We start from the raw sequence: 23,616 nt of genomic DNA on the forward strand, positions 1-23,616 counted from the left end.
AGGAACAGACACACAGAGTTAGGAATGCTCCGCTGCTCTGATTTTAATAATCCCATTTCCACCAGCCACAGGCGTTTGCCCATCGCTGTGTCCCAGCCCGTGCCTCCGTACGGCTCCGCCACCTGAGCTCCAGCAAGGAGCAGGAAAGGGTTTGTGATCCAAGAAAACTGCAGTGTCATAGCTAAGGAGCCAAACGCTTCCCAGCACCTGCCAGAGATCTCACTTGAGGCAGACTCTGGCCATGCCAATGTCCTCCTGCAAACCCCGAAAGCTGCAGCTATTGCAGTGTGAGCTCCAGGGGTGCCAGCCCAATGACGTGACGATGGCCCGGCCACCTCAGCCCTCCAGGATGCGATTGATTAGTTTCATTTCCTCAGCAGTCATGGGGTTCAGGTTAAATCCCTTCAGCTCAGCTTTACCTGAGAGAACACACAGAAAAAAAATCAGGATTTGGCTACAAAAGAAGTGAAGCAGTCCATGTGAAACTCTATAGAGGGGCTGCGGGGAGGGCAGGGACAGCCCTGGAAGTGATGTGGGAGCCCATTTAGTGTGCTGGGGGGTGACAGCTCCACACCAGGAGCCGTACGATACTGCTGGAGCAGGGCAGGAATTGCAAAGCCAACGGGAAAGGGGCTACAGGAACGCACAGAGCTCAGGAGTTTCTGGACCCTCCTCCTGACACACAACGTCTGCTCCCAGATACTGAGAAGGTTCCAGAACAGGAGCGTTTACCTTGAGCTTCGAAGAGGCGGTTGACCTTCAGGCGCAGCTCTTTCCGGAGGTTGTTTATCTCCTCATCCAGATGTTCCTGGTCTGAGACAAGCGGGACAGGAGTGAGGAGGTGACAGCTCTGGGGCGAAGGCTGAACCTTCTGCGGGGCGCTCGGTGTGGAAGCCCAGGCCCGAGGGGCAGGAGAGGGCTCCTCCCCAGCTCTGTTGGGGTCCCACCCGCTGCTCTGCTGCCCACGGGGCTGGGCCCCACATTGCTTCGTGCCCAAAGGCGCTTCCCAGGACACTGCCCGGGACAGCTGAGCCACGGCCAGGACCTGCCTGCGCCTGCCAGCGGGAGGTTTTGGGCCCTTTGCAGCCCTTTTTCTAAAATCTTATTAGGGTTAAGACCACCTGTACACAGAGTCCCCGGGGCAGCCGGCCTTACCCTTCCGCAGCATCTCCTTGGTCTGGGCTTTTGGGAGTTCGATGAACATGTCCCCGAAGCAGACCATGGCCTTGCCTGGGGGGTTGGGGAGGGGGTGGGGCGAGAAGAGGGAAAGAAAAAAAGGGAAAGGGGAAGGCTTTGTCAGAGGGGCTTTCCTCCCCGGTCACGCAGCCGTCCCCCGGGCTGCGGGGCTCCCGCGGGGTTGCACCGGGCTGGGCCCGGACCTCACCATCGGGCTCCGGGTCCTTCTGCAGCGCCCGCAGGGCCTCCCGGTTCCGGTTCCGCTTCACGTCCAGGTCCACGATCTGCAAAAGGGAGAGAGGCAGCCGGGGCTCGGGGCTACCGGCGGCGGGGGAAGGAGGCGACCGGGGGGAGGGTTGGCCCGCAGGGGCTAACGGGGGCGGGGGGGCGAACCGGGCCGTACCTGCTGCCGCGCCGCCAGCACGTCCTCGGCCAGCTCCTCCACCTCGGCCAGGTAGCGCAGCACGAAGGCCGGGTCCCTCGCCATGGCGCTGCCGGTGCCGGTGCCGGTCCCGGTCCGCCGCCGTTCCCCGCCGGTCGGCAGCCGCCGCCGCGCGGCCGGGTTCCGCGGCGGGAGGGGCCCGGTGGCAGCGCGCCCCCTGGCGGCCGCCCTGGGCGCTGCTCACCGATCCCGGGACCGGCTCCGTAAGCCCGGGATGCGGACGGCCCCGGCCCCGCGGGACCCGCCGCCCGGCAGAAGGACGGAGCGGCCGAGCGGCGCTGAGCCGGCGGCGGGGGGGTCCCGGCCCCCAGCCCCGCTCCCCGCAGCCCGGAGGGGCTCTGGGCTGGGACCCCCCCGCCTCGCCGCGGGTCCCCACGGCGTGTGAATTATTGATGCCTTGTCACAAGCCGTCCCCTCTCCCCCCTCCCCCTGCCTGCCCTCCCTCGCCTCTTGCTAGCTCGGTGCCGCTGTCAGGCAGCTGGGCTCTTTAGAGCATCAGGTTGCCTCTCTGCCCCCTTTTTCTCCCCAGAACGCACTAAAGAGCCCTAAAAGCGCGGGGTGACGAGCTCAGATTTCATGTCGCGCAGCTGGGTGGCTCGTCCGGAGCTCAGGGGTGAGGGCCTGCCGTCCCCGGGGAGGGGAGCCAGCTGTGTTCCCGGTGGCTCGGCTCGCCCTCAGCCGGCCCCGGTGCCCCTCGGCCTGCACCAGGCGAGGACCAGCCCTTTTGGCAGGTCAGGGCAGAGACAAGACTCTGCCAAGGGCACCTCATCAATCTTCTGCCCTGAATGACCCTGCCTACAAGGAAGCGGGAAATATCACCCCTCAAAATGGCTTTTGTCCCCTTCTTTCCAGCCCACCCAACCTGTGAAGTAGAGGAGATGGAGAAATGGGGTGTCAGAGACACAGGGAGACCCAGTTCACCGATGGCAAGGACTGGCAGACCCGCACCATGTGAGCTCTGCAGTGGGAGAGGAACCCTGGGAGCCCACCCGGGCTGGCAGGTAATGGGGGACACGGGTTTTCATGTCCTGTGTCCTTGCTGCTCCTCCCTGGTGAAACTGCCCGGTTCCCAGCTCAGAACCTGTGTCGGTGCTGGTCCCGCTCCTGTCGCTTACTGGTAACGATGTGCTGCATGGTTGCCTGGGGTTCTGCACCCCCAAATTGCCCAGAAAGTGCTGACTGATCTTCAGCATGACAGTACCCAACCGGGGCTGCTCCCTGGTCATAAACTCTGGCCCGTGCTGCCGAGTCCCTTCCACACCGTTACTGCCTTCCTGACAATGCCACTCAGTGTCCTGTGGTGACAGTGACACCATTGCTTCCCCTTTGATGGTGGAGGGACCTCCAGTCTGTTTTGGATTGGTGCTTTTATGGGTGGAAGCCCCAGTGACATCCCCGAGGCATTGATCGTGGGGTGGGGGAGGGAAGCACCACCAGTGGCAGGGAGGGACCTGACCTTTTGGCTTGCCCTCTTCATGGGACTCATCTTGGCAAGAAGTTCTCCAAAGGGTGTGGAGTGACCCCCAGCACTGCAGCACCTCCTGTCTGCTGGAGGTGGGGGTGGCCACATGGGGACCACAGGGGACAGGGATGGAGGGAGCAAGGCAGTGGCTAGCTGGTGGTCACCACACTTCTGTGGGCAAATAATCCCCTAAGGGAGATTACCCAGATTGGAAGATTACTGGCCCTAATCCCATAAGGTCATTTGTTGCAGTTAACTGGGGAGAGCTCCTCCGTCTGCGGCAGTGTGTGCTAAAATAAGGTGGCTTCCAGGCGAGTGGTGGAAACGAGCAGTTATGCGCAGCATCCTGGCCAGGCTGGGAGTGATTCAGACTCAGGTTGGATTTTTTCCTGACATCAACCAAAAGAGGCAGCAGGATTGGGGCTGGATGCCAAAGATGGAAAATGCTCCTTTTTCTAGGGGGGTGGCTGCCTGGAGATCTACAGACTGGGTTGGGGGGCAGCTGCTTCCCATCCACCATCTCAGTGTTGGCTCCTGCAGAGTCTCAGCAGGACAGGGACATTGGGGTCAGATGCAGAGTGGGATGCAGGGCATGGGACAGGACATGTGATGCGGGATGCGGGATGCAGGTCTGTTTTTTTCCTGCAGCCTCACACCACAGCATCCATCATGGAGTGATTGGCTCAGCTTTCTGCCGGGCATGAAGGTAGCATTTGATCCTTGTTGCTTTGATGGGATCAGAAGAGCGTCTGATTCTCACAATGTGTGCTGGGACCCTAACTAGAGCTGGAGCTACATTTACCTCCCAGGGGGACATATTTTTCAGACCAGTGACAAAAAGCTCTGTGGGCAGTGAAAGCCCCGTCCATCTGTCCTGCCGCACGTGCACAGACACAGCCTCTTGAGACTGGGGTTTGGCTGCAGAGCTTGGAGCTGGGTGTGGTGCTTGGGAAGCATGGCCTGGCTGACTGGTAACCGTCCCCTTCAGCGGACTGGAAACCTTCTCCCACTACCTCCACCAGCAGCCTTTGCGCTGCCCAGCAAGGGGAGGAGGAGGGAGCGCTTTTAAAGTCTGTGCAGGAGGGATGGGGATGGGATAGGGATGGGATGAGGATGGAGACGGGATGGGAATGGGGAGAGGGTGTACATGGGGGCAGGGATGGGATGGGGATGGGCTGTCCATGTCCTGGCAGCAGTGGAGGGAAGCAGTGTCCGTCTGGGGTTGCCAGTGACAGCGCAATGAACGCAGGGTTTTGCCAGGGATGCTGGGCTGCACGGAGCGGAGGGGGCCGTTCTCCCCAGTACCAAGGGACCCAGCTCAGCACAGGCATGCAAGAAGCTGCAGCTGAGTGGGATCGCAAAGCCACTGACACCAGGAAGACATTCACAGGGCAGCGAGTGGCGGCTGGTGCTGCGCTCTGCGGGCCTCTCCCCAGCCAAGCTCTGAGCCAAACGCAACTCATCATGGATTTCTCCTCCTGGAGCCAGCACTGGGGACAGGCCTTTTGCTGGTAAGCTGGACTCAGGCCAGGGACCAGAGGTCCATTTGGACCAGTTGCATGTTTATGTGCACTCCCAGGAACCGGGCAGAGTCAGAGGGACCGGCTGCCTGCCCACCGCCAAAGGCTGCTTTGCTTTGCTGTGTATTTTGTTGTGAAAAGAGAAGGGTTTGGTTTCAGCATGTTCCTTTTTCTTCCTTGCAGCACTTTTATGTATGCAGCTAGAAACCCTGCCTGCCTGCCTGCTGACAGCTGCACGGGCAGATTTCAGGGATGTTTATAGGTTTTTTTTCTCTCTCTTTTTTCCCTGTGGCTGCTAGGGCCTGTTGTTAAGATAAATCAGACTTCAAACCACAGTCCCTGTGTTCTCAGGCTGTGGATGTTTCACTCTGCTTTCAGAGGGACCATTTCAGTGTCTGTGAAGGAAGATGGGTCCACCTCTCCCTGATCTCCAGGTCCCCGCTCCCTGGTGTTGTGCCCACCATCGAGGCAGCACCAGCTCTGCTCCATTGCCCAGCCAGGACAGAGATTCCCCTGGGACTGAACCCAAACAGGGCTGGGGCTGGGCAGGTGTCAGCGGGAACTCTGGCCAGTGGAGCCCTTCCGCTGACCGGCAGTGGATGAAAGGCTCCTTTCTTCGGGCTCTGGGATGCTGGGAACTTCCCCTCCCCCAGGCAGGCATTTGTCGAGGGGATCTGTCAGGAGCATCTCAAGGTTAGGTATTTAAGTCATATTACCCATGCTAATACATGCAGCAGTGGGAGAGCCTCGCCGAGGGCCTGACTCTGCTCCCTTGTGATGACTAACGCCTACCCCCCTCCCTACTTTTTCCCTCAGTTTTGTACGCCAGGAACCCAGACTCACACTAGGTTTGTGATGATCGACCTTGCTGCTCTACAAGGCAGAGTTTGGAAGTTTGACTTATTTCCTGGGCTAAAACATGCTGCCCCTCACTGAGTGCTGCGGTGTGCTCACTGTGGGCCAGGCTCCAGCCATGCACGTGGCTCCTCCGCAGGCAGACACACAGGGCTGAGCCTTGGGGCCTGAAATGCAGCGAACAAGCAAAAGTCTGTCCCTCTGGGCTGGAGGCTGAAGCTGCCTTCATGAGGCAGCTGCCTGCATGCGATCATCCTCCCTGGAGACACCCTACAAAGGAGCAAAAAGCCCTTTCCTTCCCAGCACTGCCAGGGATGCCGGCACAGTGCTGCTCCTTGTGCGAGCACATGTCCCGTGGCAGTACCAGCCCCTCGCACTGCCAGACAGCTCAGGGCAGCCTGTCTCTGCCGGACACGCTGCATTTGAACTCTGATGGGCAACAAATGGCAGAGAGATAGTGGGGCAGAGCCAAGGAGCAGGGCAGCATCTAGGCACATGTGCACCCAAACCCCAGTGCCCCATGTCGTCTCGGAGACCCTGGCACTTCAGCTGGTTATGGGGCTCCTCGGGGACTTCCCCAAGGCTGTGACTCTCCCTTCAAAACAGGGCTCAAGTCCAGCCCAGCAGGTCCCTGCTAGGATACCCTCAGGCTGTCTTGGGCAGGAGTTGGTGGCCTGTGTCCCTGCCCTGGTGGAGGAGAGGCATCCACAGCGTTTCCATCCGCCCAGGCCCGTGGGGGGCTCACACCACCCTGTTCCACTTCAGGGCTGGACCCATGAGCAGGGTCTTGCCTGGGCTGAGACTGGGGGCCGGGGGAGCCCAAGGATACACAGCAGCTGCCCAGGGAACTCCAGTTCCTGGGACGAGCTGGGTGGGGGTGTTGGACAGTGTTGGATCTGGATCCCGGGGGACTCCACCGGGATGGGGCCGGGGTGCAGGAAGGCACCCGCTGGCACAGGGCGGGGGCTAGGTGGGGCCCAGGCGGCCCTTGCCGGCGGGGAGCCCGGGGGGTCGGGACCGACCGGTGGAGAGGCCGGTTGCCCTTCCCGGCGGGAGCGCGGGGAGGCGCCCACCGGTACCGTGAGCTCCCCCGGGACCCCGCGGCGGCGCCTGGGAGGCGGCCGCCCTTTTCGGAGGGGGGAGCGGCGGGGCGGGGCGGAGGCTCCCGGGGCCGGCCGGGGGAGGGGGTTCGGCGGGGCCGGGCCGGGCCGGGCCGGCCGGCGGGCGCGGGGCGAGGCCGGCGGGGGCGGGCGCTGCCGGGGCGGGCTCGGCGGCGCCGTCCTCCCTCCGGAAGTCTCTCCCGCTCCCTCCTTTCTCCTCCTCTCCCCCGACAACATGGCCGCGAAGTCGGACGGCGGCGGCGGCGGCCCGGCCGTGCGGCTGGAGAGCCCGGAGGGCGGCGGCGGGAGGCGGGGGGGCGGCGCGGTCCCCCCGACGCGGCGGTACCGGCTGCGGGACGGCTGTTGGGTGCTCTGCGCCCTCCTGGTCTGCTTCGCGGACGGTGCCTCGGACCTGTGGCTGGCGGCCCACTACTACGTGCGGGGGCAGCGGTGGTGGTTCGGGCTGACGCTGCTCTTCGTGCTGCTGCCCTCGCTGGTGGTGCAGCTGCTCAGCTTCAGGTGGTTCGTCTACGACTTCGCCGCCAGCACCAAGGACAGCGCCGGCAGCACCAAGGACAGCGCCCGCGGCCCCCGCGGCTGCTGCCGCCTCTGCGTCTGGCTGCTGCAGGGCCTCATCCACCTGCTGCAGCTGGGGCAGGTCTGGAGGTACGAGGGTATGGGGGGGACTGGCGGTATGGGGGGATCGGGATGGGGCTGCTGAAGGGCCTCATCCACCTGCTGCAGCTGGGGCAGGTCTGGAGGTATGGGAGAGACGGGGGGACTGGGATTATGGGGGGACTCGGGGTATGGGATGGTTGGGATGGGGCTGCTGCAGGGCTTCATCCACCTGCTGCAGCTGGGGCAGGTCTGGAGGTACGAGGGTATGGGGGAACTGGGGATACCGGGGGGTCGGGATGGAGCTGCTGCAGGGCCTCATCTACCTGCTGCAGCTGGGGCAGGTCTGAAGGTACAGGGGGGACAGGGGGACTGGGAGTATGGAGCGGTCAGCATGGGGCTGCTGCAGGGCCTCATCCCCCTGCTGCAGCTGGGGCAGGTCTGGAGGCACTGGGGAGTGGCACGAGGGTCACAGAGACAGGGTGGGGAGGACAAGGAGCCAGGATGGGGCTGAGGGGGCTGCTGCGGGGCCTTGTTCACCTGCTGCAGCTGGGGCAGGTCTGGAGGCAAAAGGGTATGGGGGTACTGTATGGCCAGGGGACGGGGATGGGGCTGTTGTGGGGCCTCATCCCCCGGCTGCAGCTGGGGCAGGTCTGGAGGCATGAGGGTCATGGAGCCGGTCTGGGGCTGGAGGGAGTGGCAGGGTGCAGCAGGACACGGGCAGGGATAACAGGGTACAGCACAGAGGACACAGGTGGGGATGGCAGGGCATGCGGGGGAAGTGGGTGGGGGTGGCGAAGTGCAGCAGGGGCCCAGGTGGCTAGGGGAGCATGGGGATCAATTCCTCCGCAGCCACAGCAGGATGCATGGTGGGGGAGAGCCCCCAGCAGAGCCTAGCTGTGGGTGCGGGTGGGTGTGGGCAGGAGCTGTGGGTGCCGGCAGGAGCTGGCTTGAGGAGCCCACATCCCAGCTGTATGGCACAGGCCCGCCGTTCCTGTGGCTGGGCAGTGCTGGGCCTACTGGGGGGCCTGCCTGTCCATGGCAGCCAGGCGCTGGGGTGTGTGGAGTGCTTCTGCCGGGCACCGAACACCTCAGGCTCGGATCCTTCTCCCAGGCACCTCCCTATGCTCCTGCTCAGAGCTCACCGCGGTCTGTGGGGTCGTGGGTGAAGAGGTGCCATTTGTCCTCCAGCCTGGCCAGGCTTCCCCACCAGGGCTGCATGTCTGCTGCCTGCCCCTTCCTGGGCCTGGGGGAGGGCAGGCTGTGCAGGCAGGGTGAGTGGCAGCTTGGCAGACTTGGGCAGGCTCGAGGCCCTTTTCCTGCTTCTCTGCAGACCCTCCAAAGCCTGAGCTGATGATTTATTGGCACCTTCCTGCCCTGTGCTGTGGAGCCGGCACCACTCCCTCCCAGTTCCGCTGAGCTCCATCCTCGGGCGCTGGGGAAGAGCTGTGGCTCTGGCACTGAGCTGCTTCTCAGGGAGGCCGGTGCTGGGAGGGGAGTGGAGACAATGGCAAATTCCCGGAACAATGCTCTGAGCAGACAGCACTCCCGGCTCAGGTTTCTGTGCTGTTTCCCCTCCTGAGCTACTGTAGTACAGAGCTCCTCCACTCCCTGTTGTCTGCATGTGTTTGTTCGTCTGCTACTCTTCCTGGGATGCTCCTAGGATGTCTAACTTTGTTTCACAGTGCAGCGCGCACTATGCTATAGAGGCTCCTACTCCTTTTCTTCCCAACACAGCCACTGCCTGACCCTCCTCAATCCCATTCTATCTCCATGGCAGCTCTTGGTGTACACTGGCTGTAGGACGGGTGCAGACTCTGCCTTAATGTGCTGGAGGAGCTGGTGAGGGAGAGGACTGGAGCTCTCTGGCCCACCAGTGGCTGAGCCTGCCTGTAGCCGGTCTTGGCCCTGGCATCCTGTGTGCAATTGCCTGATTCTGGCCTGAGCTGGGGCCGAGCTGTGGTTGGGGGCTTTGCTCCCGGTGGTGTCAGCCATGCTCTCCTGATCTGCTGCACCACGGAGGCTCTTAAGCCAATTAAAGCAGTAACTCTTAGCACTGACCCTCCAGGACATGTTGGTCTCAAGCTGCAGCTGAGGCTCTTTCTAATCTCGGGATTTGGGATTAGCTCGGGTGACCAGTTAAATGCAGTTTGCTAAACCCATTAGGGCAGTTGGATCCGGTGCAGGTGGATGTGGTAGTTAAAGAAGTGTTGAATAAATGCTGCATGTGAAGGGAAGGCTTTTCCCTGGCCAGGGCACCATGCCCCTCACCAAATATCCCCCCTTCCCTGATTTACCTGCCTCCTCCCTGCCTTGCGATCACCTCGGCAGGTCTCACCCCTACCAAATCCATCACTGCACAGCCACGAGCCCCAGCTGTGTGTCAAAGACCCCCAAATCACAAAAATACAGCTGCTTCCCAGCTGCAAAGGCAGCTCCAAGCACTAACTCTGAGATTATCCCAAATTAAAGCTGCTGCAAGAAGCTGCTGAAGCTAGTTGTCATCAGTGCGTTCATGATGCACATACAAATACTCCGCCACGGATGCTCTCCGGTGACGGTGACAGTTGCATGACCATGTGCTCGTGTAAGCAGCAGCAGCACACTGGGGGGCTGCTTCTTGGATGGTTTTGCCACTCAGGAAATGTTATCCACTCTGCTTGCAAAAAGTCACCAGCTCTTTCACCCAAGAAACGCCGAAGGGAAGGGATGCTGCGCACGCCATGTGTGCCTCCCACCCAGCAGCGTTCCCCAGGTTTCCCCTGACACCTCCGTGCGCTGGCAGTTGGCTGGTGTGTCTCTGCAGGTTGCATTGCGCTGGGGACAGCCCTGCCTGTGCCCTTTATGCCCTTGTGTCTCTTTAACCCAGGGTCACACCTAGTTTGGCTGCCTGGGGGTCACCAGGGCCAGACCCAGGGTGTCCTCTCCACCTGCAGGTCCTCCCTGAAATGCCCCCATGAGCCTGTGTCCCCCCATCCTCTGCTGGCGTGGGGACCTGGTGCCACCCCTCAGTCCTGTTGTCAGTCCAGTGGGGCATGGACAACCTCAGTAGCTCCCGGGGTGGGCTCAGGGGGGGTGTCAGATCTGGGACCTACATGTTCCCCCCTCAGCTCCTTTGCTCTGTCTGCTCAGGAGCTGTCTCAGCCCTGGGAGCACCCAGCTTTGGGATGTCAGCTTGTCCTGCTGCAGGACCCAGTGCTGGGGTCAGTCACTTGCTGGGGGTCCCCGCCTGGCCCCGGTGTGCAGGACAAGAGGGTTTTTAGGGCCAGATTGAGCCTTTCCCTGAGCATGAGTGGCCTTAGCTGCTCTCATCCACCCTGGGGACCCAGGGCACGTTGGGGTGTGGGGACAGTGGGACACAGGGGTTTTCATCAGCGCCGTGATGTGCCAGCCAGGCGCACGTGCAGCTCTCCCTGATGACCTGACTTGGCGGGATGTGTAAGGGATTAAAATGGCTGCAACAGGGAAGCAATTTTCTCCTTCTTTAAATAAAGGATTAAGGGATGATATCCCAAATTACCTTCTAGGAAAATCACACTCCGTATCGCTCACTCTTAGACTGGGGGGTCCCTCGTCCTTTTCGTCTGAGGATGATGATTAGTGGATTTGGTTATAAAACAGGCCAGGCTTTTCTCCTTGCAATTCTTTTTTTCCAGCACTTGAAAACTGGAGTCAGTAGCTGGGAGTTGGGGGCAAACGGTGACACTGACAGCAAACCCAGCCATGCTGGGGCTGTGGCAAACCTGGCCATGGCGGGGCTCCAGCAAACCCGGCACCCACCCGAGCCCACCGCCTTCCCACTGCAGGGGTTTCGTTGGATTACTCTTTGTAATACAAAGGAGGGAGCAATTAGCCCTGAGAGCTCTCGCGGTCGGTTTCTGCCTCATCATCAGTTTTTTGAAAATTAAATGATCTTTTTTTCAAGTGATTGATTCTGTATTTCCCATGCAGCTGCTGTGGCGCTGGGTTGGTAAGCGCTCACCGTGCGCTGTCAGCGTGGGGATGTTTCTCTGGGCTGAAACACCACGGGATGATCAAATGCATAACAAATAAGAACCAACATTTCATTCTGGCAAGTTGATGGGAGATGAAATCTCATTTTAATGAGATCTATGGAGCTGACAGGAAGATGGGAGGATAATTGTGCCCCCACTGAAAGCTGGGGGGGGCCGCGGGTCACTTGTTGAGTGGCTGAGGAGCCGGGGACGGCACGGCTCTGGGGTCTGTGCATGGGCAGCTGCTGTGCGCTGCAGATGGCAGGATGCCGGTGCTGACGAGCCCAATTAGCGAGACTGATTACAGGGAGAGGATGAGGTCATCAGCATCCACGTTTCACTCGCGCATGGGTGCCCTGGGACCATCAGTGATGCCCTGTGGCATCCCCGGCTCTGCATTGCTTCTCCCATTGCCTTCCCCCCACGCTGTGCCCTCTGTCCCTAGGGGGGTCTCCCGGTTCACACCCTGCCAGTGAGGGGGGGTCCACCCCCAGGCCCTTCTGCATGTCCAGGAGCAGCGCCTGGCATGGAGAGGGGCCGGAGCACCATGGTGCTGCGATGCCAGCGGTGGCCTGGCATGTGAGGTGGTGGCAGCACTGGTCTGGCTGGCCACAAGCAGGTGGCACCAGGGTGAGAACTTGTGCCGGGAGCCCCTTTGCAGGGCTGGGAGCACCGGCGTCATTGCCCCCGGTGTTTTCCCGTGGGTGAGCCCCAGTTGTGTTCCCCCTGGTTCACTTCGTGCTGCTCCATGCAAGGGGCGTTAAGGAAAGGGAGGCAGCAACAAGGGATGGGCTGCAGAAAAGGCTAAAATTAGCTGCTCCCCCCAAAGTAGGGGGTTAAAGCGTCATTTTGACACAGGCACAAAGAAGCCGGCAGGGACCTGGAGCTGGACTGGCTGTGGGATGGCCCCTGCAGCCACCGGCACCCGCTGAAACTGCGGCGGAACTACTAAAATCGTGTTATTTGCTGACAGCAACTTCTTGCCCCGTAGCCAGCTCTCAGGAGGGCTTTTCGGGGCTTCCAGCAGGGCAGGTGGGAGGGGATGGGCAGGTGGTGATGGGGCTGATGACGCATCAGCGGCTTTGCCGGGGAGGACCACGGGAGCCCTGTGGGACCAGCATGACCACCCTGCCCTCCTGCACGCTGAGTGAGCCAGCGAGGCTGCCCGGGGTGGGAGCAGATGGCAGCGGGGTGTCACGGAGGCCTCGGTGGTCCCAGCTGATGGCTCCCACTGTGGTCTCAGGGCTGTGCAGCCCAGGGGCAGGAGCATCCGGTCATCCCTGCAGCGGGAGCAGGGCCGGCTTCTGCCTCCTTCCGCTGACGGATGAGCCAAAAGTGCTGGGATCAGGGTTTCTCCTGTGCTCCGGGCTAATGGAGTCGGCTGGCAGCACTTCCCGGAGCTGATGGAGAGGCCGTCGCTCTGCGTGACGGTTTGACTCGGCTGGGAGGAAGCTGTATGGCCCAACATCCTCCCGCTTCATCTTTCTGTTTTCCTCCTCATCCGGCTCCCTCTTTCCCCAGAGGCAGCAGAGACACCGGCTGCCTGGGAATGCCCTGCCTGTCCGGCTCCGTGTCCCCTCCTGCGGTGCCTGGATCTGGCCCCGTGCCGTGGGGAGGGGTCCCCGGTGGCGGTGACTCAGCCGGTGCATGCGTCGGTGCCACGCACACCTCCGCTGACCCCCGTCCGACAACCAGATGGCCAGGGCCAGTGTGTGCGTGCACCCGCAGCCCTGCCAAGAGCCCAGGAGCTTCCCGCAGGCACCGCAGCACGACCAGCTGGTGCCTCCATCCCGGCCGGGGCAGGGGGAGGCAGGGTGGGCTCTGTGCCAGCTGGAACAAAGATATCCCCTTTGAGAAGCACCGGGGGCACCATGACGGCTGAGTGGGCACCGTGATGGCCGGGTGGGTAGTGGGGTGATGGCCAGGTGAGTCCCAGGGCAGCAGGGTGCTGAGCTGGCTTTGCACAAACTGCCCCTTCCCGGCACCTCGGGGCCCCCGGGGTGGGACAGGGATGTGCTCAGCATCACCATCGCCCTGCAGCCCCGGTGTGGGGGACTTTCTGTGGCTCCGACTCAGGGAGGAATTGCTCACTTGAGCAGGTTGGCAGCGGTCACGGGGCATGCCTGGGATGGGCAGGGGGAGGTGAGCTCAGCTGCCCAGGCAGCAGGGGCTCCTCTCACCCTCCCACCCCCTCCTCATGCAGGTACCTCCGCACGCTGTACCTGGGGCTGCAGAGCCGGTGGCAGGCCGAGCACCGCCGCCGCCACTTCTACTGGCGGATGATGTTCGAGAGCGCGGACATCAGCATGCTGCGGCTGCTGGAGACCTTCCTGAAGAGCGCGCCCCAGCTCGTGCTGCAGCTTAGCATCATGGTGCAGCAGAACAGCATCGAGCCGCTGCAGGGTAAGGGACACGGCCCCGCGGCAGGGGACAGGGATGGCTGGAGGGGGGGATCTTGGGCTGCCGCAGGCTCTCACTGCCCTTCCCTGCTTTGTGTCCACAGGGCTCTCAGCCTCGGCCTCGCTGGTTTCCCTGGCATGGATGATCGCCTCCTACCAGAAAGTGCTGCGAGACTCGCGGGAGGACAAGATGCCCATGTCCTACAAGGGCGCTGTGGTGCAGATCCTGTGGCATCTCTTCACCATCGCCGCCCGTGCCATCGCCTTCGCCCTCTTCGCCTCCGTGTTCCAGCTCTACTTCGGCATCTTCATCGTCACCCACTGGTGCATCATGACCTTCTGGATCATCCAGGGCGAGACGGACTTCTGCATGTCTAAGTGGGAGGAGATCATCTACAACATGGTGGTGGGCATCATCTACATCTTCTGTTGGTTCAATGTCAAGGAGGGACGGAGCCGCTACCGCATGTGCATCTACTACGTCATCACGCTGTCGGAGAATGCTGCCCTCACCGTCCTCTGGTTCCTCTACTATGACCGCAAGACCACCTCCGACTTCGACGCCTTAATCCTCGTCTGCGTGGTCAGCTCCAGCTTTGCCCTCGGCATCTTCTTCATGTTCATCTACTACTGCCTCTTGCATCCCAATGGCCCCATGTTCGGCCCCCACTCTGGGGGCTGCATTTTCCGGCAGCGGCCGGCCCCGGTGCCGGGGTCCCCCACGGACGCCGTCACCAGCCCTCCTCGCTCGCTGCCGCGGACTACAGGGGGGGAGCGGGAAGGGGCGCCGGGGGAGCGGGACAGCTGCGTGCCTGTCTTCCAGGTGAGACCCTGTGCCCCACCGGCGCCGGCCGCCCGCGCCCCGCGGACAGAGGGGCCCGTCATCCGCATTGACCTGCCCAGGAAGAAGTACCCAGCCTGGGACGCCCACTTCATTGACCGGCGCCTGCGAAAGACCATCCTGGCGCTGGAGTACGCATCGCCCACCACCCCGCGCCTGCAGTACCGCACCCCTGGTGCTCCCCAGGAGGTGCTGGAGTACGAGACCACCGTGTAGGGCAGGGGACGTGGGGCCGTGGCAGGGCCCTCCCGGTGCCATCCTGGCTGCCCCGCGTCTTCACAGCCATTTGCCTTTCTGTTGGGTTTGCCGGTGCTGCCGTGCTGCCACGCTGAGCGCCCCGTGGGTGGGGGCCAGGGAGGTCTCTTGGTGCTATGCCCCCCCATGCCACCCTCCTGCAGCCGAGACCCCTGTCCTACCCCGCAGCGGCCACCCCAGCTCCCCCCGGGGTTCCTCCTTGCCAAAATACCTCACCGGTGCCTCAGCCCAAAGCAGTGGGTGCTGTGGCCCCACAGTGCTCGACCGGGTCGGCGGTGCAGGATGAGGACCGGGGGCACCCCCGGGCTGGGGGCTGTAGGGGCTGCGAGGGGCCTGGGGCATGGTGGGGCATGACATGGCCCAGGTGGGCAGCACGTGGGGACACAGGTGCAGGGGCTGCCCCATGTCTGTGCCGCGGCAGGGCCGTGGGGCTGGAACGTGGCTGCACTGGGGTGTGTGTGAGGCTCCTGTCACCCCCAGGGAGCTGGGGCAGGGGACTGCCAGGGTCCGGCCAGCCCCCCTGTGTCTCCTGTCTCCCCCTGCCTTGTGATGCCATCCATGGGGGAGTCCACTCATCTCCATCCTTGGTCCCCCTGGCTTGAGTTTGAGCCGTGCCCCCATTCCACAGGTCCCTGCTGTCCTGTGGGGCGCAAACCCTGGCTGGGGGAGCCCCTCACAAGTGGGCACCAACCTCGATCCCCCCAGCATTGAGCTGGGCCCCCGGCTCCAGCTGGGGTGGCAGGGGATGGCTCCCCCTCATCGTACCCCCCAGTCCCCATGGGAACTGCTTCATCTCATCGGGTTTGTTTTCACCTGAATAGTGACATTTTGTGTGACATTTTCTACCTCCGCTGAGGCCGGGGGAGGCAGGGCCTGGCTGGCACTGCTGGGGGGTGTGTGCGGGCCTGCGAGCATTCCCAGGGCTCCCCAAAGCGGGATTCACCCCACAGCCATTCTCCCCTCCCGGGTTTAGCACCGCTTCACACCTGGGAGCATTTCCATCCATCCCCGCATTGGCATCAGCCCCCTCCAGCTTCCCAGTATAAATGTGAGCTGGGATCCTGCTCTCCCCTGCCTTCCCCCCTGCCTGCCCCCCTGCCTGCCCCCCTGCCTGCCCAGGGGAGCGGGGCTGCCCTGGGCTCTGGGATTGAATGTGTCCCCTGGTCCTGCCCGGATCCGTTGGCGTGTGCCCGCCCGAAGGGCTGTGCTGAATGTACCCTGTGCCCCCCCAGGGCCAGGCGTGTCCATGCGTGTGCGTGTGCATGTGTGTGTGTGTGCAGGGGGTGGCAGGGGTTCGCAGGGCAGGGGAGCTGCCGGACCCCGCGGCTGTGCACCACCTCGGCCCCTTGCCCCCCGCACCCACGGTCCCTGTGCCTTCCCCGCACGCCCCGTGCCCCCCACGCCGGTCCTGGCTGACCCTGTGCCACGGTGCCAAGCCCTGGGCAGGGGAGTGTGGGCATCCCCGCACCGGCCCCACCGTGCCACCCCACGAGGAACCCCACAAGAAACTGCGCCGGCCACGGGGAGGGCTGCTGTGGGGGAGCTGCCCCTGGGAACGGCTCTGGCTGCCACCCACTGGGACGGGGCGTGGGATCCCCGAAGGATGGCGCAGGTGCCCATCCCTGTGGCACAGGGTGGCAGTTGTTGGTGGCATCACATTGTTTTTGTTTCCCATTTCTCTGTAGCTGGAAGGCCGGGGTGACAGCAGGCCGGGGTGGGCCATCGTTGGGGTCGCTGGTGCTAACTGGTGCTAACTGGAAGCCTCGGAAACCCTTTTGGAGGAGGGTGCAAAGGATGCCGGGGGATGGGCAGCAGGCCGGGCCCCCTGCGACCTGTATCCCTCCTTCACCGCCAGTAATGGGCAGACCCCAGTGGTGGGTGCCGACCCTGCCGGGGACAGCTCTGGGCGCAGGGTGGTTCTGCGGAAGGGTCTCGTTTCCTCAGGGAAGGTCAGGGGCAGTGGCCGGGGGAGCCGGGCTGAGGCCGGGGCTCACCTGCAGCCCCCGCATGGGTGCCCAGGTGGTGGCATCTCCTTGCCAGGTCCCACTTCTGGAGCCGGGGAGCCACGAGGGCTGGGTTGCATGGGGACTAGGGACCAGTGTGGGGCAGCTCACCTGGCTCCCCCCAGCCCCATCCCCTCTCCCCATCCCCCCAAGGGCAGAGAGGAGCTGCCAGTCAGGGCAATCTGTACCCCCCCTCCATACCCTTCACCCCTAGGGTTTGCGTGGGGACACGGGGGTTGCACTGGCAGGACAGAGGGACACTTTTCTATGCACTCAAGCCACGGTACCCTCAGCCCTGAGCTGCTGTGGGCAGGGATCTCAGCAGCGGCAGGTGGCACTGAGCCATGCGGGGGGCACAGGGCAGCCATGGGACCCAGCCCCAGGGCTCAGCCCACCCTCCTGCCACCCACCAGGCCTGTGGTGCCACCTACCCAGCACCCTGGTGCCAGTGGCAGCAATGGGACCATGGCAACGGGGACCGAGCCAGGGCCAAGCCAGGCGCTGTGGGATGGGGGAAGCTCCAGGGGTGCTTGAGCTCCCACTGGGGACGGGGGTCCTGGTCCTTGGGGGGGTGTCATCCCAGGGGTGGCAGCAGGGTCTTCCCGGCTTCAGGGAGCGGGGAGAGGTTTGGGCTGGGGCCATTCGTTCCCAGCGGGGGCTGCCGGGGGGGTCTCTGCCACGTCTCTGGCCCCTCTCCAGTGCCGGGACCTGGCGGCCACTGTCACGTACTGTAAATACTCTGTGTGCCACCTTCTTCTCTGGGACCCTCGGCGCGGGCGGGGGGGCGAGCGGTAGGCCGTGGTCCGTACCAAGACTTTTTTGTATACCACAAACTTTTTGTATATTTTTAATTTTGCTGCAACATGAGATATTAAATTCATTTCAATAAGCCCCGCCTGCGGGAACCTGTCCTTGCCAGCACCTCCGGCTCATGCCCTGGGCTCCGCACCAGGGCAGGATGCTGCCCCTCCATACTGGGGTGCTTGGGGACACTGGGGGACAGAGCAGGAGGGCTGCGGCGGTGCTGCCCATCTGGTGTCAGTAGCCCTGGCCGATGCTGGTGGCCGGCAGGGAAGGGGTGCGGGCAGGATGCAGCGTGCCGGGGAGGAAGCCGCTGGACACAGCCCTGTCCCTGTCGCCAGCGCTGCAGGGACAATCTCCTCCCTGCCGGAGGCCCCGATCCGTGGCTGACCCCCAGACCTACGGGGGGCTCAGGCTCCATGGCCGGCCGTGGGGATGGGGTGCTGGGTGCAACTACGTGGGCTCCTGCCGGTGCCGTTCCCTGTGCCGGGGCTCCGTGTGGGCCTGGCAGGATGGGCCAGAGAGGGCCAGGAGCCTCCAGCACTGCCCCATGGTGATGGGGCTGATGTGGGGCTGTGGGGCAGCGGAACAGGCCCCAGACCCAGGGGGGAGCCCTGCGGCAGTGAGGGGCAGGGGCTGCGCTGCAGCAGGGTCCTGCGGGCACCCCCAGTCCCAGCCCCAGCCCCAGCCCCAGCCCCTGCTCCGGTCCCATCCCAGCCTATTTTGGCCCCTGCGTCTGCTCAAATCTCAGTCCAGTCCCAGCACCAGTTCCAGCCCAGCCCCAGTCCCAGTCCAAGCCCCTGCTCCAGTTCCGTCCCAGCCAACTTCAGCCCCTGCTTTTGCACAAGTACCAGCCCAGACCCACTCCTAGTGCCAGCCCCAGCCCCAGTCCCAATCACAATCCCAGTCCCAGTCCCAGTTCCAGTCCCAGCCCCAGCCCCAGCCCCAGCCCCAGTCCAAGTCTCAGTCCTGTCCTAGTCCCAGCCCAGCCCAGTCCCAGCACCCCCCCAGGAGGGGCAGGAACTCACATCCCAGCCATCCTGGTGGAGTTTCCGACACAGGAAAAGGCAGCGGCGCCGAGCGGGGCGGTGGGGGCGGCCGTGCTGGGAGGCAGCACCGCGGCCCTGCCATGGACTGCGAGGCCAAGAAGGGGAAGAAGGTGCGTGGGCCTGGGGCTGGTGTCCTGGGGGGCTGGCAGGAGGGTGGGAGCGGGCAAGACACATGGGGACACTGGACGAGTGTCCCCGCAACCCTCCCCTGGTGTGGTGGTGAGAGGTGGGGTCCCCACCTGCTGCCCCCCAAACCGCCCAAATGCTGCAAATTTGGGGTCAGTGAGAAGAGAGGTGACCAGCCCCTCCTCGGGCGCTGGGTGCCCGCAGACCCCCTGCATGGGTGCCGGGGTTGGACGCCCAGCGCTGACGCGTCCCCGTGCCCGCTCTCCCTCCCAGGGCTTTGTGTCGCCCATCAAGCGGCTGGTTTTCCCCAAAGCGGCTCGGAGGCCGGCGCTCCGCAGCAGCGTCTACCGGCGGCCGCTGCACTCAGTGCCCCTCTACCCCCCCGATTACCTGATCGACCCCCAGATCTTGCTGCACGACTACGTGGAGAAGGAGGTGAAGGTAAGGGGGTGGGAGGTCCCCAGGGATGCTCGGGGTCCCTGCCTTTGCGCGGTGGGGGTGACGAGGCCACCACACCACACAGAGGGCCACCACCCACGGTGGCCAGGAGGGTCCCGGTCCCCTCCCTGCCTGGGTAACACCCAGGGAAGGGGAAGGTGGGCTGGGGGTGCAGGAAGGATGCCCCCATTGCAGGGTCTCCCTGCACTCTGTGTGGATGTGGGTGCTCTGGGGGAGGCTCTGGGCCATGGGGTGGGGAGGATGCATAGCCCCAAGCCCCCTGGCCCCAACCCCCCCACCAGCTGCCCTGGGTTTTGTCCCCCCCATAGTTTTTAGGCCACCTGACATGGGTGACAGCCTCCCTGAACCCTTCCAGCCGGGATGAGGTGCTGCAGCTGCTGGACACAGCCAGGGTAAGAGGGGTCCCGACACCGCCCCCGTGTGACCCCCCTACACAGCTGGGTGCCCCCACGCCCCTGGCGTTTGTTCTGCCCCCGCAGCAGCTGAAGGAGCTGCCGCTGCAGACGACGCCGGAGCAGGACAGCATCCTCAGCCTCTCCGCACGCTGCCTCCTGCTCACCTGGCGCGACAACGAGGAGCTGATCCTGCGCATCCCCACCCACGAGATCGCCGCGGCGTCCTACCTGCGCGATGACGCCCTGCATCTCCTCATCCTCAAAACCGGTGCGGGTGTCTGGCTGGGCCAGCTGTGCCACAGCTGGTCCCGAGCGCCCAGTGTCCCCAGGCCACAGGGTTTGGAGCCCAGGGGGGGCGGTGCTGGGGAGGTGCTGGGTCCTGTGAGGGCAGCAGCATGGGCTGAGCTCAAAAGCCCTCACTGGCTCGGCAAGGGGCTTGGTGGGGGTCTGCTTTCCTGGGGCTGGAGCGGGGCACTGCTTCAGGCTCCCCACCATCTCTGCTCTGTAGGGCTCCCCGTCCTCTGCGTCACCACTGCCCCGGCAGGCAGGTGCCAGCTGTGCTCCCAGCCCCGTTGCCTTTAACGTCAGGAGGAGAGGAGGCTGGAAGTGACCCCTGTCCCTGTGTCAACCCCCCTCCCTGCACATGGAGCCCCAGGGGGGCACAGGGACTCCTGCACTTTGATCAGCAAACCTGGGCTCAGCTGCCAGCCGCAGGCAGGGTCCCCGGGGAGGGGGCTGCGCTGGGCTGAACTCCAGCCTGCACACAGAGCGGTCCCCTAATCCCCTGCCCTGCTGCCCCTAATCCTCCAGTCTCCTGCCCCTAATCCCCCTGCCCCAGCCCCACTGCAGCCCCACTGTTCCCAACCCACTGGGGCTCCCCATCCCGTCCTCCCCCCATCCCTCTGCATCCCTCCCAGCCGGTGGGATGGGGCAGCCAGTGCCTGGGGGCCAGGCAGGGTAGGCAGCGCAGCCCCCAACCCTGATGCCCAGTCTCTCCTTCGCTGCCCCAGGCCTGGGGGTGGACCCGGTCCCTGCTGGAGCGCACCCCGAGGTGGCCCCCATCGGTTTGCTGGAGTCGTTCCCGGCTGAGAAGCGGCCGGGAGGTTCGTGGCCGGAGGGTGGGCGGCTGGGGGGGCCCGATGGAGCGGCGGCACACCATCTGCAGCCTGGACTGGCGGGCAGCGCGGGGTGGGCAGGAGGGCCGGCAGGGCGGCAGCCTGGAGCGGCGGCGGGGCGGCAGCTGGGAGCGGCGTCAGCGCGGGCGGCCCTCGGGCAGCTGGGAGCGGCGGCAGCCCTGCGGCGGCAGCTGGGAGCGGCGGCGGGCCGGTACCGTCGGCGGCAGCTGGGAGCGTGGTGCCGGCTTCGGCAGCTGGGAGCGGCGGCACGCCGGCAGCAACCCCCTGGACCCTCAGGACCCCTGCCCCGACGCCTACTCCAACCTCATCATCCTCGCCGTGCCCAACAGGGTGAGTGGCCCCAGCACAGAGCCATTTGCCAGCACATGGCCACCCACCGGCACATGGCCACCAGCCCACCCGTGCTCCTTCCCTCCCACTGCAGGACGCTGGCGAAGAGTCCTGCGCGCTCATCTGCCAGGTCTTCCAGATCATCTATGGGGACCAGAGCATCGAGTGTGTGGATCGCGCCGGGTACCACTACACCTCCACACCCACGCGGCCCTGGCTCTCCAGCAGGAGTGAGTGGCTGGGGACGGGCATGGGGATGCCGAGCAGGGTGGCACAGGCCTGACAGACAGGGGTGTGTTGGCCAGGTGCCATGGTAGAGGGTTGGCCCCACTCTTAGACCTCATCTCTCCCTCCCCAGGCGACAGCTGCCGTACGGACGGGACGTACGGCTACGACGCCGACTTCAGCTGCTGCAGCTCCTTGTGAGTCTGGCTCCCCTCAAGGTGCCCCTGCACTGGGGTGGGTGCCCCAGCCCCAGCTGGGTGCCTGTCCCAGCTGCAGAGATGCCCCAGCCCTGCCCGATGGTGGGTGCTGTGCAGTGTGGGCACACAAGGGGTGGCAGCACCCACTGACTCCCGTTCTCTTGCAGCAACGGCTCCCATGACACCTTCGAAGCGTATTACAGTGGCGCCTCGTCACCCTCCTTCCACCAGTCCCACCACAGCTTGGCCACTGCCTGCAGCGGCAGCGACCAGAGCAGTGCAGGGCTGGAGCAGCTGCAGGACTACATGGTCACGGTGCGGGGACAGGGAAAGGGGAGGGACCCTGCAAGGGTCTGAGCCCCCAGCACCAGGGAGTAGCCGGTGGGGTGCGGAGTTGGGGGGGCTGGGGCTGTGCACTGCCGGTGTCCCCAGTACCGACTTGTCCCCGTGTCCTCGCAGCTGCGCAACAAGCTGTCACCGCAGGAGATTCAGCAGTTTGCCCTCTTGCTCCGTGAGTACCGCCTGGGCACGCCGGTGCAGGAGTACTGCGGGGAGCTCCTGCGCCTCTACGGGGACCGCAGGAAATTCCTCCTCCTGGGTGAGTGTCACCCTAGTGATGTCCATGCATCCCTTGGGGGCAGGGTGCTGCTGCTGGGTGTGCTCCTGGGGGTGTTGCGACCTCACTGCTTGCAGGGGATGGGATGGGATGGGATGGGATGGGATGGGATGGGATGAGCCCCCCTGCAAGCAGACAGTGGGGCTGGGTGGCATCACACCCCAGCGCTGCCCGCCTGGGCAGGGTCACCCTGAGGCTGACGGTGCCCATGGCAGGAATGAGGCCCTTCATCCCCGACCAAGACATCGGGTACTTTGAGACCTTCCTGGAGAGCATTGGCATCCGGGAGGGCGGGATCCTCACCGACAGCTTTGGCCGCATCAAGCGCAGCATGAGCAACACATCGGCCTCGGCCGTGCGCAGCTACGACAGCTGGTCCTTGCGCTCAGAGTCCGAGTCCTTCAACCGCATGATCACGGACATCACCCACGACATCGAGGCGCTGGCACGGGATGAGGAAGAGGAGGAGGAGGAGGAAGAGGACAACTACCTGTGAGGGTGTGCCAAAACCCAGCTCCCTGCTTGCTGACACAGTGCTGCACCTCCAAGCCCAGACTTGCCAAGTGCCCAGCTCTGCCACAGTGCCTGGGACAGGGGATGTTGTCCCCCTGTTTGTCACCATGGGAGGCGACATGGGTTTCGCACCACCCTGGCAGCTCTCAGAAGGGCTGATGGCATCACAGGGCAGCCCTGGCAGTGGGGGAGCCCCCGGCCGGCAATGCCATGTGCTGTAATTTCTGCAGATTGCAATTAAATGCCAGCACTGGGAGTGCAGCAGGTTCTTCCCTGGGGAAAGGCCATGCCAGGGTAGGGGGACTGCTGTGGCGGGGGGCAAGCTGGGGTGGGGGGATGATTGCAGCCCTGGCAGGCACTGTGCCACTGCTGGTCTGGGCACCCTGTCCATCCCAGTGCCATATGCAGGTCACTCCCAGAGCTGAGGAGCTCCCAGCCATGCCAGGCTGTGCCCAGGGGATGCTTTTGGCAGTGCAGGATCCCGCGGAGCTCAGAACAACATGGGGGGCCATTGAGGGTGTGCTGGGTTGGGGGGCTGGTGGCTACAGCTAACCTGGGGGCTGGGGGATGCTCAGATGCAGGTAATGCCCTGAGCAGCCGTCCTCAATTTCTGTGAGTGACGTCCGTGCGTCACCCGGCCAGCTGCGGGGCCTCCGGCGTTTCACAAAAGGAAGTTCCTGCCCCAGGATCCGGGTTCCTGCAGCCCTCCTGCCGCCGAGGGACAGGGCTGTGGTCCCTGCTGGTCAGCTGTCCCCCCACTGATGGCTCCCAGCCAACGTCCCATGGCCCATGGCCCCTAGGTAATGGTCTGCAGCCACTGTCCCATGGCTGATGTCCCCAGCCAATGTTCCCCGGCCACCATCCCTCAGGGGCTGCGGGATGGCACTACACCCTGAGGTCGGTGCGTGGGCAGGCAAATGTCGGGGTTACCAGCGGCAACTTATTTTTTCTCTTAGAAAATTTCCATATGCAAATCCTCATGCAGGCGAGGTGCTCGCCACCCTGGCTGCTTTCTCTGCCACTCCTGAGCAAGGGCAGGGACTCAGCCCGGCCATGCCTGTCCGTGATGGTCGCTGTTGCAGCAGAGACGCGGGTCCCTTTGCTGC

General features: G+C 63.9%; 3 protein-coding genes and 1 long non-coding RNA gene across 5 annotated transcripts; 3 read left to right on the forward strand and 1 right to left on the reverse strand.

Moving 5' to 3' along the window:
• Window positions 1-18: 18 nt before the first annotated feature.
• On the reverse strand, window positions 19-1,738 carry PDRG1 (p53 and DNA damage regulated 1). The gene is made up of 5 exons (XM_054218406.1): window positions 1,580-1,738; window positions 1,385-1,460; window positions 1,156-1,230; window positions 733-813; window positions 19-419 (listed from the first exon to the last, which is right to left on the reverse strand). The coding sequence occupies exons 1-5, from the start codon at window positions 1,661-1,663 to the stop codon at window positions 337-339; spliced, it is 399 nt and encodes a 132-aa protein (XP_054074381.1). The 5' UTR covers window positions 1,664-1,738; the 3' UTR covers window positions 19-336.
• LOC128916538 (uncharacterized) lies at window positions 746-4,194 on the forward strand. 2 transcript variants are annotated; one of them, XR_008469006.1, is made up of 3 exons: window positions 746-841; window positions 2,471-2,619; window positions 3,729-4,194. It is a non-coding gene; the product is annotated as an uncharacterized LOC128916538 (long non-coding RNA). The 2 variants fall into 2 exon arrangements; XR_008469005.1 differs by having other exon boundaries at window positions 812-1,068.
• A 2,596-nt stretch (window positions 4,195-6,790) lies between these two features.
• Window positions 6,791-14,898, forward strand: XKR7 (XK related 7). The gene is made up of 3 exons (XM_054218409.1): window positions 6,791-7,221; window positions 13,369-13,568; window positions 13,669-14,898. Exons 1-3 carry the CDS (start codon window positions 6,791-6,793, stop codon window positions 14,619-14,621), a joined length of 1,584 nt encoding a protein of 527 aa, XP_054074384.1. The 3' UTR covers window positions 14,622-14,898.
• A 3,620-nt stretch (window positions 14,899-18,518) lies between these two features.
• CCM2L (CCM2 like scaffold protein) lies at window positions 18,519-22,745 on the forward strand. Its single transcript, XM_054218428.1, is given in 11 exon segments — window positions 18,519-18,623; window positions 18,913-19,080; window positions 19,407-19,490; window positions 19,578-19,761; window positions 20,504-20,622; window positions 20,624-20,959; window positions 21,054-21,189; window positions 21,318-21,381; window positions 21,549-21,696; window positions 21,841-21,979; window positions 22,213-22,745. Coding segments are annotated over 11 exon segments (1,689 nt in total). The 5' UTR covers window positions 18,519-18,593; the 3' UTR covers window positions 22,494-22,745.
• Window positions 22,746-23,616: the final 871 nt, after the last annotated feature.

The sequence above is a fragment of the Rissa tridactyla genome, chromosome 12 (genome assembly GCF_028500815.1).
Source record: "Rissa tridactyla isolate bRisTri1 chromosome 12, bRisTri1.patW.cur.20221130, whole genome shotgun sequence".
NCBI classification, from domain to species: domain Eukaryota; kingdom Metazoa; phylum Chordata; class Aves; order Charadriiformes; family Laridae; genus Rissa; species Rissa tridactyla.

Bases quoted from the DNA above. Each gene is read 5' to 3' on its own strand.
- PDRG1 (XM_054218406.1), bottom strand. From the start codon at position 1,663: ATGGCGAGGGACCCGGCCTTCGTGCTGCGCTACCTGGCCGAGGTGGAG. The intron at 1,231-1,384 runs GTGAGGTCCGGG...CCAACCCCCCAG, and splicing joins GAAGGACCCGGAGCCCGATG to GCAAGGCCATGGTCTGCTTC. The intron at 814-1,155 runs GTAAGGCCGGCT...CGCTTGTCTCAG, and splicing joins CAAGGAGATGCTGCGGAAGG to ACCAGGAACATCTGGATGAG.
- XKR7 (XM_054218409.1), top strand. From the start codon at position 6,791: ATGGCCGCGAAGTCGGACGGCGGCGGCGGCGGCCCGGCCGTGCGGCTG. The intron at 7,222-13,368 runs GTACGAGGGTAT...CTCCTCATGCAG, and splicing joins CAGCTGGGGCAGGTCTGGAG to GTACCTCCGCACGCTGTACC. The intron at 13,569-13,668 runs GTAAGGGACACG...TTGTGTCCACAG, and splicing joins CAGCATCGAGCCGCTGCAGG to GGCTCTCAGCCTCGGCCTCG.